We start from the raw sequence: 14,551 nt of genomic DNA on the forward strand, positions 1-14,551 counted from the left end.
GGCTTTTTAGTTCCTCTTCACTTTCTGCCATAAGGGTGGTGTCATCTGCATATCTGAGGTTATTGATATTTCTCCCGGCAATCTTGATTCCAGCTTGTGCTTCTTCCAGCCCAGCGTTTCTCATGATGTACTCCGCATATAAGTTAAATAAGCAGGGTGACAATATACAGCCTTGACGTACTCCTTTTCCTATTTGGAGCCAGTGTGTTGTTCCATGTCCAGTTCTAACTGTTGCTTCCTGACCTGCATATAGGTTTCTCAAGAGGCAGGTCAGGTGGTCTGGTATTCCCATCTCTTTCAGAATTTCCCACAGTTTATTGTGATCCACACAGTCAAAGGCTTTGGCATAGTCAATAAAGCAGAAATAGAAGTTTTTCTGGAACTCTCTTGCTTTATTGATGATCCAGCAGCTGTTGGCAATTTGATCTCTGGTTCCTCTGCCTTTTCTAAAACCAGCTTGAACATCAGGAAGTTCACGGCTCACGTATTGCTGAAGCCTGGTTAATAAATTAGTTGCTTGCAAATCATGTTATGTGTACTTTTCTACAGGATGCTTTGCCAGTTTTCAGCCTCTGGATTCCTGCCACATGTGCCACGGGGCAGCACAATCTTCCTCTCTCTGGTCCTTTTTCTGTGGTTTCCTCCCAACAAGTGTCCTCTTAATATGAGGGTGGAGTATGCTGCCTTCCCAGGGCACCTGGTCTGGAGTGCATGCAGGTCAAGCATCCCGCTTAAGGTCAGAGGTCTCCTGCAAGCCTTCTCAGAGTCCTTAAGGATGCTCAGAGTCCAGGTGTGGGTGTACCTGGGGTTACCCAAGTTCAAATGGGTAACTTGCCAGACCACCTAACTGTCTCCTGAGAAAGCTGTATGCAGGTCAAGAAGCAACAGTTAGAACAAGACATGGAACAAAAGAACGGTTCAAAACTGGGAAAGGAGTACATCAAGGCTGTATATTGTCACCCTGCTTATAAGCAGAATACATCATGAGAAATGCCAGGCTGGATGAATCACAAGCTGGAAACAAGATTGCCCAGAGAAATATCAATAACCTCAGATATACAGATGATACTACCCTAATGGCAGAAAGTGAAGAGGGACTAAAAAGCCTCTTGATGAAGGTGAATAAGGAGAGTGAAAAAGTTGGCTTAAAACTCAACATTCAGAAAACTAAGATCATGGCATCTGGTCCCATCACTACATGGCAAATAGAGGGGTAAACAATGGAAACAGTGACAGACTTTATTTTCTTGGGCTCCAAAATCACTGTGGATGGTGACTGCAGCCATGAAATTAAAAGATGCTTGCTTCTTAGAAGAAAAGTTATGACAATCTAGATAGCTTATTAAAAAGCAGAGACATCACTTTGCCGACAACGGTCTGTATAGTTAAAGCTATGTTTTTTCCAGTAGTCATGTACAAATGTGAGAATTGGACCATAAAGAAGGCTGAGCATTTAAGAATTGATGCTTTTGAATTATGGTGCTGGAGAAGACTCTTGAGAGTCCCTTGAAATGCAAGGAGATCAAACCTGTCAATCCTCAAGGAAATCAGTCCTGAATATTCATTGAAAGGAGTGATGCTGAAGCTGCAATACTTTGGCCACCTGATGCGAAGAGAGAACTTATTGGAAAAGATCCTGATGCTGGGAAAGACTGAAGGCAGGAGGAGAAATGGGTGGCGACAGAGGACGAGATCATTGGATGGCATCACCAACTTGATGGACATGAGTTTGAGCAAGTTCTGGGAGAGAGTGAAGGACAGGGAAGCATTAAGTGCTGCAGCCCATGGGGTCACAAAGCACTGGATACGACCTGGCAACTGAACAACAGCAACAACTTGTCTTAGTTAATAATATTCAACACCTTGTTTTCTGGTGAACTGGATCACATATTATTTTCTTAACAACAATATGGAAAGCAGCCCCCTCCCCACCCCCACTTCACAAGTGGAGAAAATGAGGCTCGTAGAGTTTCAGCAATATGTCAGGATCTCACAGGTGGGAAGTGGCAGAGCTAGGATTGGAACAGAGGTCTGCTTGAGCCTAAGTAGACTTGCTCTTCATCACTAGGCTTTATAACGACTGTGCTAGGGCTCACGTCAGCTTAGACACTGACTTGCAGCTAGAAGTTTCCATCAAGGTTTGCAGAGATAAGTCAGGTGCATATGAAGGGTGGGATGCAAAGCCTTCCTCCAAGCCAGCTTGGGAAACCACTGCTAATGAGACCCAGGAATTCTCATGCCCAGAAGGAAGGCCTTGAGAGATAAAGAAACAGCCTTGAGGCAGAAGCGTGGGCATTCTGGCTCCTTTCATAAGAAACCCACAGATGTATCCAGCCGCTGGAGAACTCTACAGAAGAGAATGCTCCCTGCCACAGGGGGCTGAGAATGGAGCCAGAGCAGGGAAGCCTGGATGCAGCCAGCGAGGGCACTGCCTGACAGGAAGGTCCCAAGCAGCTTTGCTGATGGATCTTCATGGTGCTTGAGAGTTCATGAATTTCATCTCTTTTGCCTTTGTCTTGGCTCCACTGCCCTCTTCCTCTCCCTTGTATTTGCTGCCATAGCCCTCTAGTCCTTCTCTCTTACTCCCTGCCCCGCATTCCTCACAACGCAGCCTGAGCAATATTTCTCCATGTTGATCAGAGTGTGCCCGTCTCCCGTTCCAAACCCTCCACTGCTGTCCTGTCACCCCTCCCAGACAAGGCCCAGGATCTGACCTGAACACACGCAACGTCTGCTTCTCAAACATTAGGTACAATTTTCCTCTGAACCAAAGTGTAACCAAAACATAGACGCAAAGTCAGTGCTGTTCAAACGGCAAGATACACCGCATTAGTGAAGGCTGAAATCAATGTAGTTGGTAGACACAAATATTTTTAAAAATAAATGAAGCAGAAAGGACTGAGTTATACTAGAACAGAATAGAAAATAGTACATCAAGATGTATTACATGGAGTAAGGTTAAGTACTTTTTTCATGAGTTTTCATTTCCATCATGTATCTTTTTATCTGTATGTCTGTTGAGTGTCAATGTAAAATTTATTTTTTTAGCAGGAGTAAGATCAAGGAATGTAAGAATGAAACAAACAAAAAATACTGCTCTAAAGAGATGTACTAGTACTCTGACAATTAGAGTTTGATGGTTGTCTGAAATCAATTTGCCATCCTAAATTCCTTTCATTGTTGGCTCCAAGCTGCTATCCCAGCACTATTTCTTATCATCACTACAGAAGTACCCACTTTATCCATGGAGGAAACGTTCCAAGACCTCCAGTGGATGTCTGAAACCATGCTTGGTACTGAACACTATATATACTATATATGTTTTTCCTATACATACATACCTTCGATAAAACTGGGTACATAAATCAGGCACAGTAAGGAATTAACAAGAGTACCTAATAATAAATAGAATAATTATAACAATATACTGTGATAAAGTTATGCAAATACGATTCCTCCCCCTCACCTTCCTTTCTCTACAAACACCTTATGATACAAATGTAATGCCTTTTCGACCTTAATTAAGGTCTTATCATTTAATTTTGGCCATAACTTTTGCAGTCTGAGCTGTGGCAGCGAAGCTAGCATGAATTTCTTGTTCCCTCTTCACAATTTCATGGAAAGAAGAGATTCATTCTTACCAGAGATCTTAGCAACCTCAGCATACAATTTTTTTCTTTCCTTATTAAGTGGAGCACTCTCACCTTTTCGCTTAAAGGAAGCACTTTTCCGTTTCTCTCTGGCATATCTGAATTGCCAGCATCACTACTCTGGCGCTTTGGGGATATTATTAAATAAAGTAAGGGCTACTTGAATACCACCACTGAGATCCCGGGACACTTGATCTGGAAATCAGTGTGGCTGCTGACTAATGGCAGGAGGAGATACATGGGACAAAGGGGTGATTCAGGTCCTGGGAGGGACAGAGCTGGACAGTGTGAGAGTTCATCACGCTACTCAGAATGGGGGGCAATGTAAAATGTTGGAACTGTTTATTCCTGGAATTGTCCATTTACTACTTCTGGACAGCGGTGGAGTGTAACTGAAACCACAGAAACCAAAGCCTTGGCTAAGAGCAGACTACTATACTACTCAAAACACACACACACACACTTCCAGGCTTTCTTCTACCTCCTTGCCTTTGCAGGCGCTACTTCACCTACCTGGGCTGCTTTCTCGCCACCACCTTCTCACAAAGCCCTAATTCTCCTCGAAGCCTGAGTCCAATAGGATGACCCCCTAGATTTGTCTCTCCCTGCCCCATCCTTTCCCACATTCATGATCTCTATGCCAAGGGACGTTCCCTTCCCACCGCAAACACAGTTCTAAGCGTACTGATCAGTCGCAGAACTCAGCATCTGGCATTGTGGTTATCTGCCCAACAGTCAGTTCTCCCCAAGAGAGTTTTGAGTTCCTGTGGTCAGGGATTCAGTCTTTCCCTATCCCCAGGCAACTGTTGTAGGGACTGGTCAGCAGGAATTTGGAGATCAGTAAACATTTTTCAAATGAATGAATGAGTGGCAGGTGCTACAGATCACAGATCCAGTCCTCCTCTGCCTGGCCAAGATTTGGGGGATAGAGTCTGGGATATAGAGTCTGCAGCCCCAAGGGCTTGCCTTCATTCTAGTCATCATAATCGCCATATCTATGTCAGTTAGAGACTCCATGTCAGTCTGCCCTCTGCAAGGACGTGTGTAAAAGCCAATCCATTTTCAGAGATGGCTCCTGACTGAAGCTGGACAATTGCTCTGCAGAGATTGCAGCAAACGAAGCCTAGCAGTTCACAGAAGTTGGTTCAGTAATGGAATGGGAGCAAGGAGTACTGCAAAGGTACCAATTTGGTAGCAATAAAGCTATTGGGCTTGGAAGTGGAAGATCAATTTTAAATAATCAACACAGAAGATTATCTCTGAATTGACACCAAGTGGCCCAGGAGATGTTTGCTGATTATCCCCCACCTTATCCCTCCCTATTCAGGGAGAGCTTGAACTGAAACTTGGATTAAATGAGGGATAAGGTGGGGGAAAGGGCATAGGGTATTGATTCTCACCAGTGATGCCAACCTCTAAGTGGCTGAAATTGACAACGACAAATGTGGGACACCATCCCAGTTTCATCTTCTTTTGAGTCCACTTGGCATGCTCTTAAAAAAAAAGGATCTCTGAATGCACTTTTCCAAGTTGTTTTTTTTATGACTCAGGCCAGATGTATCTGAGCCTGACAGTGGTGCCTAAACACCCTACCTCCTAAGGGACACCATCATCAGAGGAGAAACTCACTGAATGCCCCAGAACTCCTGGAGGAATGGAGGCTGTCTATTTCTGAAGTGGAAGTTTCCTTTAAATGATGCCTCTCTGCAGCAGGAAGCAAAAATCAATTGACCTTCTTTAATGCATCAATTGCCACCCTGATCTGAGGTCATGTCTAAAAACGTGGAAAAAGTCCCTTACCTGGTGCCTATATTTCAACCATTCCAACCTAAATTCATGATGACTGAAATCTAAAAACATTCATTCTAAAATCCTTCCCACCATTACTTTTCCTTTTTTTTTTCTAAAAATATCTGCTCGAGAGCAAAGGTTCTCAACGTCTCTGTTACAGGCATTGTGAGCCAGACAACTCTTCGCTGCAGAGAGCCGTCTCTCCCTTGGAGGGTGTACAGCAGCATCCCTGATCTCTGGCCTCTATGCACCAGACGCCAGCAGCAACCCCACACCACCAACGGTGATGACCAAGAATGCCTGCTGGCACTTCTGAATGTCCCGTTAGGAAGCCAAATCACGCCTAGGTTGGTGGTTCTCACGTCTGTCCTAGACCAATTATAAACCCAAGTATCTTAAGAGGGACCCGGGCGTGGGAATTTTTTAAAAGCTTTGCAAATGATTATGATGTGTAGCCACTTCTTTGCGTATTAAACCGAGGCTTCACCTTCCTGTGTAATTGTGGCTCTGGCCTCTGCTGAAATGTTCACATCCCTTCCACAGGGTGGAATGCCAAATGTAGGAACAAGAAATAGCAGTGCAAGAATTTAAAAAATGAGAAAGAGGAGGGGAAAATTAGATGTACTTGTGACAGGAAAACTGAAGCTGTTCATTTTTTTTTTTTTTTTTTAATTATAAACCAGGAAGTAGATGTAGACCAAAGTGTTCAAAGACAAAGCCCAACAGGTCGGGTGGCTTCCTCAGTGGGGTGCCGGCACCTCAGTCGGGTGCTCCGTGAACTGACGGGTGTCACTTCAGCTGGCTGTGACACAGGCTTCTGTCCAGGGAAACAGCCCAAGCTGCCAAAGCCAGCCAGAGCCAGTGGCTCTTTAAGCCCGCTCACTCGAACTTCAGTCTCTCTGAGAAAGAGGCTGCAGGGCCAAAGAGGTTTGGTTAAACACTGTTAAACAGTCTGGGAAAGATCTTGAAAAGCCCTGTGGTCAGGAAGCCTATATAACTTTGTTCGGTTTTCCAAACAAACATATTTATGTCATCTGGGAGGCCGCATAGCATGGTTCGACACACAGGATCTGGAATCTGCTTGCTGCTGATACACCCTACTTTTGGACAAGTTATGCAAATGTAAATGCCTAAGCACAGGATTGCTACGAGCACCGATCTGTGGCAATGATTTGTACACTGTGTGTCCGCGCTAGACGTGGGCACACACGCTTTCAGTGCTGTCCGTGTGCTCATTCGTTTCCCACTCTTTGCGACCCCATGGACTGTAGCCCGACAGGCTCCTCTGTCCATGGAATTTTCCAGGCAAGAACACTGGAGCCTGTGCTGTTTCCTACTCCAGGGGGTCTTTAAGACCCAAGGATTGAGCTCACATTTCCTGTGTCTCCTGGATTGGCAGGAGACTCTACCACTGTGCCATGTGGGAAGCCCAAAGTTAGCAACTGACTTACTCTTATCACTGTTTTTATTATTATTTATTTGACTATGGATTATTTTTTCCCCAGAAAATGCCTTTTAAAATCACACTGAACCCCAGTTCCATGTGAGAAATGCTGATTTAGACTAATCTGGAGCCACTCTAATAGAAATACAACCCTTGGACCACGTGATACCAAGACTGTATCTGGAATCCAGAGGTTGGGGGTCTCCTTTCAATCACAAGCATCCTAAGTGGTGCCATCGTGGACTTTGCCCTCACCATCCCTTGTCTGTAAACTCCTCGAAAGGAGAGACCTGTCTACCTCACATATCATCAACTCCCCAGGGTATGGCGTTTGGCAAACCTTGGTGCCCAATACATACTCTTGAATGATTTCTGGACAAAGACCACAGCTCATTCATCTCAGCAGAACCATCCACCCGGCCCCAGCTCCATTCACTGAGTGAAGCAGCTTTTCCAGAAAGCCTACTAGAGACATTTTCATGAAATACATGAAGCAACCATTAAGATGGTGAATTAGAATGACAATTCATCCAACTCTGATAAATGAGCAAGACGGCTGGGCAATCAGACCTGGTTTACAACGACTTGATTTACATTCAAGTTTCAGGTACTTACTTAAGGCTCAAAGGAAGGTACACCATAAGCCACAAACCACTTGCTCTGAAACCTGTAGGGAAAGCCACTCATTATGAAACCATGTCTGTGGCAGAGTGGCCACCACTATCAGTGGCCCCCTCCCCTGCCTTGACCCTCCCAAGCCAAAGCTTACAAAGGGTACCACAATCTTCCTTTCAAATCCACCTGTGAAATAACTGCCAAATTTACAGCAACTACTCACTATCTCAAAATCAAGAAAAGACAAACAGAAAAATACAATGCAAAGAGACAGTGGAACACAGGAAACACTCTTTGGACAAAACTGACTTTTAAATTACCAAGACGGAAGGTGGAAGGGAGGTTCAAAAGGGAGGGGACATATATATATACCTATGGCTGATTCATGTTGATAGATGGCAGAAACCAACACAATATTGTAAAGCAATCATACTCCAATTGAAAATTAATTAATTAAAAAATAATTACCACGAGAAGAAATCATTTCTAGCAATACCACCAGCTGTCTGATGTAGCTCCTGCAACATTCCAAGGTCTTCATGACTGATCCCTGAATTATTTCCAGCCACAACTACATAAAGCATTTAATATTATCTCCATTTTACAAATGAGAAAATTGAGTCTCGAAGAGGTTGCAACTTGTCTGTGGTTAAAGGAAGTCTCTGGGTCTTTGGTCATATGCTAGGGAACTAAGAACTAAAAGAGGGTTATGACTCCCAACTTGTGGAGTCTCAGAAGCCTATTTTGATTTCTAGCTTTGCCACTTGCCCGGTGAGTGATGTGGACAATCTCCTTACCCTCCTGATGACTTCCTGTTCTCATTTGTAATATGCTGCTATTTCCCTCACAGAACGAAGGTGAGTATTTAACAACTAATATATGTATGGGCTTCCCAGAAAGTGAAACTGAATGATTGTCTTAGAATGATGATTTCAAACATTAATGAAAAAATTTCCCAGATACAAGAAAATTTAAATTTTACAAAGCATCTCACACCAGGTTCATCTCATTTGACTTCATAGGTAGGACAGACATCATCATCGCTTTCTACAGAGGAGAATATTGAGTATCTGAGTGGTTACTTATTCATACCTCTCCATGGAATGGTAACTGCTTGCTTATTCACTTTTTCCTGTCAGTCTTCCACCCCAAACTCTGAGCTTGGTGAAGGAGTGAATGTACACTGCAGGTTGTGGGATGTGTGTGTGTGTGTGTGTGCGAGCTTTGTTGTTGTGGGATGTGTGTGTGTGTGTGTATGTGAGTTTTGCTGTTGTGGGATGTGTGTGTGTGTGTGTGTGTGTGAGCTTTGCTGTTGTGGGATGTATGTGTGTGTGTGTGTCTGTGACTTTTGCTGTTATGGGGTGTGTGTGTGTGTCTGTGAGTTTTGCTGTTGTGAGATGTGTGTGTGTGTGTGTGTGAGCTTTGTTGTTATAGGGTGTGTGTGTGTCTGTGAGCTTTGCTGTTGTGGGATGTGTGTGTGTGTGTGCACGCGAGCTGTGCTATTGTGGGATGTGTGTGTGTGTGCACAAGCTTTGCTGTTGTGGGGTGTGTGTGTGTGTGTGTGTCTGTGAGCTTTGCTGTTATGGGGTATGTGTGTGTGTGTGTGTATGTGTGTGAGCTTTGCTGTTGTGGGATGTGTGTGTGTGTGTGTGAGCTTTGCTGTTGTGGGATGTGTGTGTGTGTGTGTGTCTGTGAGCTTTGCTGTTATGGGGTATGTGTGTGTGTGTGTATGTGTGTGAGCTTTGCTGTTGTGGGATGTGTGTGTGTGTGTGTGTGAGCTTTGCTGTTGTGGGATGTGTGTGTGTGTGTGTGAGCTTTGCTGTTGTGGGATGTGTGTGTGTGTCTATGAGCTTTGCTGTTGTGGGTGTGTGTGCGTGTGTGTGTGTGTCTGTGAGCTTTGCTGTTATGGGGTATGTGTGTGTGTGTGTATGTGTGTGAGCTTTGCTGTTGTGGGATGTGTGTGTGTGTGTGTGAGCTTTGCTGTTGTGGGATGTGTGTGTGTGTGCTTTGCTGTTGTGGGATGTGTGTGTGTGTGTGAGAGCTTTGCTGTTGTGGGATGCGTGTGTGTGTGTGTGTGCGCGAGCTTTGTTATTGTGGGATGTGTGTGCGTGTGTCTATGAGCTTTGCTGTTGTGAGATGTGTGTGTGTGTGCACAAGCTTTGCTGTTGTGGGGTGTGTGTGTGTGTATGTGTTTGTGTGTGTTTGTGAGCTTTGCTGTTATGGGGTATATGTGTGTGTGTGTGTGTGTGTGTGTGTGTGTCTGTGAGCTTTGCTGTTGTGGGATGTGTGTGTGTGTGTGTGTGTTTGTGAGCTTTGCTGTTATGGGGTATATGTGTGTGTGTGTGTGTGTCTGTGAGCTTTGCTGTTGTGGGGTATATGTGTGTGTGTGTGTGTGTGTGTGAGCTTTGCTGTTATGGGGTATATGTGTGTGTGTGTGTGTGTGTATGTGTGTGTCTGTGAGCTTTGCTGTTGTGGGATGTGTGTGTGTGTTTGTGAGCTTTGCTGTTATGGGGTATATGTGTGTGTGTGTGTGTGTGTGTCTGTGAGCTTTGCTGTTATGGGGTATATGTGTGTGTGTGTGTGTGTGTGTGTGAGCTTTGCTGTTATGGGGTATATGTGTGTGTATGTGTGTGTGTGTGAGTGTGAGCTTTGCTGTTGTGGGATGTGGGTGTGTGTGTGTGTATGAGCTTTGCTATTGTGGGATGTGTGTGTGTGTCTATGAGCTTTGCTGTTGTGAGATGTGTGTGTGTGTGTGTGTGTGCACAAGCTTTGCTGTTGTGGGGGGTGTGTGTGTGTGTATGTGTTTGTGTGTGTTTGTGAGCTTTGCTGTTATGGGGTATATGTGTGTGTGTATGTGTGTGAGCTTTGCTGTTGTGGGATGTGTGTGTGTGTGCACAAGCTTTGCTGTTGTGGGATGTGTGTGTTTGTGTGTGTTTGTGAGCTTTGCTGTTATGGGGTATATGTGTGTGTGTGTGTGTGAGCTTTGCTGTTGTGGGATGTGTGTGTGTGTGCACAAGCTTTGCTGTTGTGGGATGTGTGTGTTTGTGTGTATTTGTGAGCTTTGCTGTTATGGGGTATGTGTGTGTGTGTGTGTTTGTGTGTGTTTGTGAGCTTTGCTGTTATGGGGTATATGTGTGTGTGTGTCTGTGAGCTTTACTGTTGTGGGATGTGTGTGTGTGTGTGTGTGTCTGTGAGCTTTGCTGTTGTGGGATGTGTGTGTGTGTGTGTGTGTGTGTGTGTCTGTGAGCTTTGCTGTTGTGGGATGTGTGTGTGTGTGTGTGTGTGTGTGTGTGTGTGTGTCTGTGAGCTTTGCTGTTGTGGGATGTGTGTGTGTGTCTGTGAGCTTTGCTGTTGTGGGATGTGTGTGTGTGTGTGTGTGTGTGTGTGTCTGTGAGCTTTGCTGTTGTGGGATGTGTGTGTGTGTGTGTGTGTGTCTGTGAGCTTTGCTGTTGTGGGATGTGTGTGTGTGTGTGTGTGTGTGTGTCTGTGAGCTTTGCTGTTGTGGGATGTGTGTGTGTGTGCAAGCTTTGCTGTTTTCTGTTGATCATCTCTGTATTACCAAACCATAGCATGACTTACAGAATACAATTGATGTTAAAGTCTAGAGGACTAGACAGAAGCATGAGTGAATGAGGCATGAACATATGTGCCCAGAATGAAGAAAGTGGGTCCAAAATAAACAAAACTTGAATCTGCAGGCTCCAAGTCCAGAGCCCTCTCCAATCTCCCATGGTACTGCCAAATGACAACATTTCCTGGAGTCACGGAATTTCAGAGAAGGGAAGGACCTTGGAGATCATCTTAGTGAACACTCCCATTTTACAGATGAAAAAGCAGAAACTCAGAGAAGTTCCATTTCTTGGCCAAAATCATACCTGGGGAGGTGGGTGGGCTGAGCCAGCACCCAGGTCCTCTGCCTCTAGGATGGAGGATGCTACCGCTGTGCACTGGCAGATTCAAGAGCAGAAAACTCCCCAGCCTCCACGTGTCAGCTCATACTTAGAGTGACAGAGTAGGAACCTTGTGCACCCAAACAACTGTGTGTGCACAGATTATAGCTCAGCTTGTGAAGCCACAGGAGCGAGGACTTCTGCTGGGATTTAATTTGAAAGGCTCTCATCATTGCCAGTGGCGCTGACTCCCCACCAGGATGCCATGGGCTGAAGTCACCCTCTGTCTGCATATGCATGAGGATGCAGATGGCCTTAACCCTTCTCCTCACTTACGTTTAAGTGAGGAGAAGCTCTCAGGTCACCCTGGGTTCCAGCCTGGATTCTAGGGTCGGGCAGACTGGACAAAGCTTGAGGTCTAGGACATTTCAGAGAGGCTGGCTCTGTAGCCTCAGACGAGATGGCACAAGCTGGAAGAAAAGTCTTTCTTTCATGATGCAAACATCAAGTTTCTAATGTGCGGTGTCCATGTTAGCACACGGGGAGACACGGGGAATCACCTGCGAACGTACTTTAGTGCCCCAACAAAGCAGTGAAGAGAAAACATCAATTGGCAACAGCCCCAGTGAGCACATCCGGGCTGGTTTTGTTCTGGTCTAGAAGAGCACACAGACCTCTGGGTGTCTATCTGCATGTGTGTCCAGATGAAGATCACAAGAGGAGCCTCACCCACTCTTTGCACGTAATAGTCTCCCAAATCGTTGTTTATCATCTCCCAAATATGCCTATCCTGCGCTTTTTCTTTTGCAGCATTTACACTGTGTGTGTGTGTGTGTGTGTGTGTGTGTGTTCGTGTGTCTAACTAATGTGCTCTTTTGAGTGCACGGTCCTTGTTTGCTTTACTCACCACTGTGTCATCCGCCTTAAACACAGTTTCTGGGCCTCTAGCTGGTGCTTATTAATTATGTGAGGATTAAATAAAGGAAGAAAGAAATAACTAGATGACCAGGGGCCTGACTTCTGGATTTAAACTCCATCATTTAATTAACCACGTGACCTTGGTTCAATCTTATATATTTAATTTCAGAGCTTTTGGAAAGCATCTTAGAAGCCAGCTCATTGGATGACTGCAGACTTTTATTTGAGCAGTGGAATCCAAACAAAAGCAGAGGTGAAATCTAGACGCGGGGGCAGATGTAAACTTTCTCTCATTAAGGGCCAACTTTGAAACGCAGATTTGAACATTCAGCACAGAGTCACAGCCATCTGCAGCTGGTGGCAGATTCATGAATCACCCATGACACACGATCCTCAAAGGAGACGTGCCCACGTTCATGTCAAATACATAGTGGACACAAGGCCTGAATTCAGGGCTTCCCAGCTGCAGGGGAGTATCTTTCCTCCACCATGCACGCGTCCTCGGTCTCCTGCTTGACGTGGCCCAGAAGTGTTAGACCCTGCCTTTCTTCCTTGATCTTAAAGACTCCAGCTCTAGAGAGTTTTCTGCACTCTTCAATTTATTTTAGTCCACAACATTTTTTTGTGTGCTTACGATACAAGGCAGAAAAAAAAAAATCACTCTGGGGATCCAGAAATGAATTAAATGTAAGGCCTGGCCTCATGGAGTTTCCAGTTAGGTGAGAAAGAAATACAAGAATGCACTCCAACTCCAAATGGTTGACAACTAAATAGGCATAAGCATAGAGAGCTGTGGAAATATCAAAGAAAGACTGATCAAGTGGGATGCGGAGCGTCTATAAGATGGTTTCAAAGGAGAAGAACTTTGGGCTAAGTCCTTTGGGAATGAGTAGGATTCCAACAGGCCAAAGACCAGTTCAGACTTGCTCAAGAAAGAGTTATTCACTGAGTGTCCCTATTTGTTTCCAAATGTATGAATATGTTTGGGTAAGATATCTGGTATATTACTAGTATCTGTAAAACACCACAGCCTACACCTGATGTAACTGACTAGACTGACTAGAATTATGTGACTGTGGAGACACATAAACAAGGGTTTGAACCCTAATCCTACCACTCACTGTGTGACTTTGGAGAAGTTATTTCACCTAGTGAAAGCCCAGGTACCCCTTCTATATAAAGTGGAGAAGATACACAGATGCTCTCTCTGATGTTGCTGTAAGGTTTAAATGAGAGGATGCCTACAAAGTACTAAGCACTAGGCCCAGTGCACATTCAGTACTCAAAAATATACTACTCTTACTCGTCACTGACAATCCCTTGCACATTGTAATAAAACAGATGAATGAATAAACAGAAAAATAAATAAATTAATACATAATGAGCAAGTATTTAGCAGTCTTGGCCCAGATACTCCTCCACACCACAAGGCCCATGCCAAAGCATGATCCTCCAAAGCGCTCAATGAATAAAAGGCAAGGGTGAGCTCAGCCCAGCTCTTACCTGTATATTTTATATCTGGTTGTAAATCCTTGACGGTGTCTTTCCACAAAGGATAGGTAGCTCCTGGAGTGGTGGAAAGGCCCCCTGTCTGAAATAAGCCAATCAAATTCCTTGGAGACATGTTGGTCTGTTGCAGCTGGTTCCTGGTGGGAGGGCTGCACTGAGATACGGCCCCATACAAACAGGAAGTAGAGGAGCTCAACAAACCTCCAGTTCATGCTTTTCTGCCGGCCTTTTTCCTCTCATTCTTGCTCCATTCTGTGGAGTCCTGTGAAGAAAGGAATAGAAAAGAGAAAGAAAGAGGAAGAGAGAGAGAGGGAGAGGAAAGGTGGGGAGGGGAAGCAAAAACATACAGAAAAGAGAGAGAGAGAGAGAGAGACAAAGGAAAAGATTTTTTAATGCTTTTTAACATGATTTCATCATAATACTTCACATCAGAAGACTGGGTCAGGGTTTACGAAGATCAGTGCAGTTTCTGCTTAAGAGTGTGGCATCTACGGCCATCTGGGCTTGCACTCCTGATTTGCTGTTCACATGTGGTGTGGACATGTACGAACATGTACAAACTGCTTTGTCTCTTAGATATGCAGTTTCCTCATCTGTAAAACGGAGGCCGGGCTTAAGCATCTGTAACTTGGCACCTGGCACATTGAAGGTATTCAAGGCGTATGGGTTGACGGCAAGAGTGAAATGAATGACTGCAGAAACAGTTTCCTCCGGCCAGGAGGGGACTTGGAGAA

General features: G+C 44.8%; 1 protein-coding gene across 1 annotated transcript in view; it reads right to left on the reverse strand.

The window, feature by feature from the left end:
• BRINP1 (BMP/retinoic acid inducible neural specific 1) overlaps positions 1-14,029 on the reverse strand; it is a 143,121-nt gene extending 129,092 nt beyond the window's left edge. The window contains exon 1 of the mRNA XM_055579477.1: positions 13,812-14,029. Within this exon, the coding sequence (XP_055435452.1) occupies positions 13,812-14,029 (218 nt within the window). The remainder of the gene's footprint in view (positions 1-13,811) is intronic.
• Positions 14,030-14,551: the final 522 nt, after the last annotated feature.

Source organism: Bubalus kerabau, chromosome 4, assembly GCF_029407905.1.
Source record: "Bubalus kerabau isolate K-KA32 ecotype Philippines breed swamp buffalo chromosome 4, PCC_UOA_SB_1v2, whole genome shotgun sequence".
In the NCBI taxonomy this organism is placed as follows: domain Eukaryota; kingdom Metazoa; phylum Chordata; class Mammalia; order Artiodactyla; family Bovidae; genus Bubalus; species Bubalus kerabau.